Below are 5341 nucleotides of genomic sequence, written 5' to 3'. Positions count from 1 at the left end.
TGGGTTGTTGAGAAATCATTGAAGCCCTAATACTTTTCAATAATTTGTTGAGAAATCATTGAAGCCCTAATACTTTTCAATAATTTGTTGAGAAATCATTGAAGTCCTAATACTTTTCAATAATTTCTAATAAATACAGTATAACGTATCTTCAAGTATCATTCATCGTTGCAATACATTTTCAGGCTGCGTTCGGGGAGACGCTATTAGCGCTGAAAACGTCAGTCTATCTTCGTCACTCACTGTATGTACGTCGAACAAAGATAGAAGACGCTTTTAGCGCTGAAAGCGCGCTCCCCGAACGCACCTTCAGTAGGCAGTTAGCAACATAATCCGTTCAAATTTCCTATTTCCTAGCTACTTTTAGTGGTGGTACCACTGCTTACACAATTCGACGTGACGGCAAGAGAGAGAAACGAATTTAGAGAAAGAAAGAACACCAATTGAGCACACCATGTAATCCTTACACTATGGTCGGGAGGTTGCGCGAAGTCCATCGCAGATCTTGGTGCATTTGCGAAAGCTTTGAAAATTTTATTTATAGTCGCTGAATTCTAGATCACAGCCTAGAGCGTCAACTTGATCTGATTTTATTACGTCTTGCGGTCTTATTCCCGCTGACAATGAATATCTTGCCGAAGAAAAGGTGAGGCGAACGCGTTTGCGTACATCTTGATTTGTATTCAAACTTGAAACTGATGTTTTGTACTTGTTCAGATGGCACGTACGAACGAAGGAGAACATCGCTCGTGTACGGAGAGACGAGGCGAAAGCCGCGGAAGAAGAGAGGATTAGAAAAGCGCGAGTTCAGAAAGCGGTACGTGATCGTCTCTCAAAGTTTTGGCTGCGTACATTTTGTATTTTACTACCAACAATGTTCGCCTCTCCCGACGTTATGTACACAATTAATTTATAAGAAATTAAGATTTCACCTCTTTATTTTTCGTTAGGAAACAGAAGCGAGAGTAGATTTGTTAAGACAACGGACGAGAGCCAAGTATGACGGTCGGGAGACCGAGACAGAGACCGAGACCGAGAGTACGAGCAAGAGATTACAGCACGTCAACTTCTTTGCGGAGCTCGAAGATGGAAAAATTGATTACAACAGGCCTAATGCGGAACACGAGAGGGAAAAGAAGGAAGAGAAAGAGAAATACGAGAAGCAGATTGGATACCTGACGTATCTTGGGCAAGATACCAATGAGGCAACCGGGAAGAAAAATTGGTACGAGGAATTGCCAAAGAGATTAACGGATACAGAGAGAGATGTAGAGTTGGAGATAAAAAAGAAAGCCTTGACCGATCCAATGGTTGATATAAACAAGTATCTCAAGATCATGCGTTCTAAGTCTGCCGAGGATCATCTAAAGGTAAAAACGGAGGCCACTAAAAGAAAACGTCATGATTCCGATAGTTCTCACTCCAATCACGAAAGCGGTACGCACAAAAAGTGCAAGGATAAAAAGCACAAGAAGAGGAAACATAGCCATTCAGAGAAGAGAGAAGTTAGGGACCAGACTGGTACGGATACAGAAAGATTGAGAGCGGAGAGGTTACTCAGGGAGCAAAGTGAAAAGCTAAGAACTGAAGCGCTGTTGGCCAAAGTGAGAGGTGAACCAGTGCCAGTTGTCGCACCGGAGACTCCCAAACCTGCTATAAAACAGAAATACAACTCGCAATTCTTCCCTGAAATTGCTAGACAAAATGCAGAGAGAACGCCCAAACATAGTACAGCAAGACGAAATAGAAGTCCTTAAGATACATCTCTTCTATATAGTTTATAGTGAATTCGGTTGCTTGTACTAGTGCGTACTGAGTGTACAGTAATAGCGAATTCGGTTGCTTGCACTAGTGCACACTGAGTGCATACTAAGGCTTGTTTATAGTTTGTTTTTATAGTGGCGATCGTGGCGCAGAGGATTGTGCGACTGGTCTGGTAATCCAAAAACTCGGGTTCAAAACCGAACAAAACATTGTTGGTCTTCGTTCGATCGCCACATAGCGAAGTGGAAATAGAGGGGAATCGATAAAATTTGTTAGTTCTTATATTTAACTGTGTCTTAAGTACATGTACAAAGAGTATTTAGTCAAAAAAAATGATCCGTGTAAACACTGTACGGACCATTTTTCAGGATAAGAAATATTACAAGAGGTATTTAAGATCTTTAAATATAAGAATTGACTAGAAACAAGGCTTATTAGTGTACACTCAGTGCGCACTAGTGGACTTGTTTCTAGTCGATTCTTAATTTAAAGATCATCTTAAATACTTCTTACAAGATTTCTTATTGAGAAAAATGATGTGTACAACGTTTACACGAATCATTTTTTTACTAAATACTCTTTGAACATGTATTTAAGATAAAGTTAGGTATAAAAATTGACTATAAACAAGCTTTAGTGTGCCCTCAGTGCACCCTAGTGCAAACGACCGAATTTGTTATTAATTTCAAGAAGTTGTAATTATAATTTTATTATCTATTACTATGTAATTATATATATGTATATGTATAGAAAATCGTTAAAATTTATATTACATATATATTACATAAACTGCTCAAAAAAGACTAATATGGAAAATTATCTTGGCTGTTTTCTAGAGTAGGTCAAAAGAAATCTAAAAACAAAAGATCTCTAGTCCTAGATAATTCTTTAGTGGGCAACATAGTTGTAGAGACGCTCAAATGCCTCAAGAATAATTTCGATACGTTTCTATTTATTAGACAACGCACTAGTTTACAGGTCTGTTCTTTATAGATGAACTAGTGCAGCCGGTTCAGCTATAAAGAACAGACCCTGTATTCGCGCGAATATACACGTCGAAGAACGATGTATCGATCAAACAGTCGATTGTAGGTTAGAGTTACCTCCGCGTCTCCGCGATACTCCGCATGAGTCCGCCATACGATTCTTCAGCGATGGATTAAAGTGAGGCGACGATTGATGTGAATAGAACGAAACGTTTATTGCCTCAAGTATGAATTAAGTCGCCGCTTGTAATGTGTTCTCAGCTCGGATCTTTCCTCTCTTTGCCGATGTGACGCCTTTGATCCTGCTCCGGAATTACATAGCGCCGTTTACTTAATTTTAAGATGGTAGGTCAGCTCCGGTATTCGTCGACGAGGAATCGGCCGCATTTATCGTGCCAATTTCTACGTTGCAGGATTAACGAGAAAATAGAGGAGAGAGAGAGAGAGCAGCCTCGTTTTGGAATCTATACACCGGAGAAAATTGTCAGAACGTCGGGATCCTGAAAGAGACCGGAAATGTTCAAGAACACCTTCCAAAGTGGTTTCCTGTCCATCCTGTATAGCATTGGCAGCAAGCCCTTGCAAATCTGGGATAAGAAGGTAAGGAACGGGCACATCAAGAGGATTACCGACAACGACATCCAGAGCCTTGTTCTGGAGATATTGGGCAGCAACGTGAGCACAACGTACATCACGTGTCCCGCGGATCCGAGGAAGACTCTGGGTATAAAGTTACCCTTCTTGGTGATGATTATTAAGAATCTGAAGAAGTACTTCACGTTCGAGGTCCAGGTAACGTCCTTGCCGAAATTTAAGGGAAAGTATTTAATCTGATTGAAGTGTCAACTTTCAAAATAAATCTAAAAATCAACGCTATTATTCATATTACTTTTACGGCAACCTATAAATCTTTTACAATCTCTTATTAAACCGAAGAATAGAGACTAGAATTAAGACGAGAGGCGGCAAAAGTCCACGATGCTAGAACTTCGGCTCCAAGTTCTAGCATCGTGGACACAGGCCTTTAGAGATGTGGAAACTGTAAAAAATATTTGACACACTTAAGGAGAAATTAGGAGATTATTATCGTTCAAACTTTCTTTTCGTTTAAAACAAAATGTTCTGCACATTGCAGATAATCGATGACAAGAATGTACGCCGCAGATTTCGTGCCAGCAATTATCAATCGACTACGAGAGTGAAGCCATTCATATGTACTATGCCGATGAGACTGGACGACGGTTGGAATCAAATACAATTCAACTTAGCTGACTTCACACGCCGTGCCTATGGAACAAATTATGTGGAAACACTGAGGGTCCAAATTCACGCCAATTGTAGGATACGACGAGTATACTTTTCTGATCGATTGTACTCGGAGGACGAATTGCCGGCGGAATTTAAATTATTCTTGCCCATTCAAAACAAGGCGAAATGTTGAGAATTAGCCACAAAAATACGCGTGCTTTTAGTAAAAAAATAAAAACGAATCGTTCGATGTTTCTTTAAAAATTTAAAAGATAATTCTAAATAAAAGATAATTTATTTAAGTTTGCCTTAACTTTGTGTGTTGCTCAAAAACTAAGTGTAATGTAATATAATTAAGATTGACTTTTTACTTTTAGTAGAGAGAAAGAGAATATATGTAGACCATGTTTCATGTATTGTGTATTTTTGCTTATTTCATAGAGAAGAAATGTATATGTCGTAGCCCAATAGCGAAATTAGCCATTTAGCTAAAAGCCTAAGCGTTTAGCTAAATGCCGCCCGTTAGGCTAATCGACGACGATATAGTCTAATGGTCTGAAAAATTCAGCCTGTTAGACGACAAGTCGGCTTTTCGCCTAACGGCCTGGTGCGCTTTAGGCGATTAGAGAAATGCTTGTTTTGAGGCTCGATGCGTTGTCAATTTATTTAGTACACAATTATTACTACATTACTATTTGTTAATACAGGATAACATAGTCAATTCATGCCTGAAGTCAATTTATTAAATTTTACACTTTCTATTTGTTAATGCAAGACGAGCTACTGTGACAACGAGAATTGCAAAGGATTTTTGCTTTATAGCAAGCACATCTATTTGTCTGGCACTGATTTTTAGCAATTTTGCAATTGCATGTTTTATATCCCTGTCCACCACTTGCCGATTGCTTCCCAGCAGCTTACTTCAAAGTAAGAAAAACATTTTTGGGAATGTCAGCCATAGTAATAAGATTAGTGCCCGATTTTGCAATTTCAGTACGGGGAAACCACACTTTCAATATCCCATCCTTGGTTCCAATTTTATATACGTCATTTTTTTATCAGTTACAACGCCAAATATGTTATTAAAATAAATTAGTATGGCTCGTATGTGTTAATCACAAATTTCAGAGAATTTTAAAGGACTCAGAGCCGTGACAGGGTGATAGTGTTTAAATATTATATTCTAAGTTTATTGCAAAAAATATCACCTCGGCCAGGGTTTGAACCTGGACCTCCCTCTCGCTAGGCGGGTGTCTCAACCAATTCGACCACCGAGGCAGGGGATATATTGTGGAGATGATACTGTGTTTTAAGACTGACAAATCAAGTCGGCGCACAGTTCT

The 5341-nt window shown here is 39.1% G+C and overlaps 2 protein-coding genes across 3 annotated transcripts; both read left to right on the top strand.

Annotated features, from left to right (window-relative positions):
* The first annotated feature begins 12 nt into the window (after window positions 1–12).
* LOC105559166 (leukocyte receptor cluster member 1 homolog) lies at window positions 13–2316 on the top strand. Its single transcript, XM_012007268.1, has 3 exons — window positions 13–646; window positions 718–817; window positions 951–2316. The coding sequence occupies exons 1-3, from the start codon at window positions 624–626 to the stop codon at window positions 1755–1757; spliced, it is 930 nt and encodes a 309-aa protein (XP_011862658.1). The 5' UTR covers window positions 13–623; the 3' UTR covers window positions 1758–2316.
* A 246-nt stretch (window positions 2317–2562) lies between these two features.
* Window positions 2563–4414, top strand: LOC105559165 (cilia- and flagella-associated protein 20). 2 transcript variants are annotated; one of them, XM_012007267.1, is made up of 4 exons: window positions 2563–2928; window positions 3012–3095; window positions 3164–3542; window positions 3886–4414. In XM_012007267.1, the coding sequence occupies exons 3-4, from the start codon at window positions 3267–3269 to the stop codon at window positions 4189–4191; spliced, it is 582 nt and encodes a 193-aa protein (XP_011862657.1). In that variant the 5' UTR covers window positions 2563–2928; window positions 3012–3095; window positions 3164–3266; the 3' UTR covers window positions 4192–4414. The 2 variants fall into 2 exon arrangements, with proteins under 2 accessions (XP_011862657.1, XP_011862656.1); XM_012007266.1 differs by having other exon boundaries at window positions 2563–3095.
* The last annotated feature ends 927 nt before the right edge of the window (window positions 4415–5341 follow it).

Source organism: Vollenhovia emeryi, unplaced genomic scaffold, assembly GCF_000949405.1.
Source record: "Vollenhovia emeryi isolate VEMERY1.0 unplaced genomic scaffold, V.emery_V1.0 DF939288.1, whole genome shotgun sequence".
NCBI lineage: Eukaryota > Metazoa > Arthropoda > Insecta > Hymenoptera > Formicidae > Vollenhovia > Vollenhovia emeryi.
The sequence above is the reverse complement of the archived record's forward strand: the minus strand, read 5'-3'. Positions and strand labels throughout refer to the sequence as shown.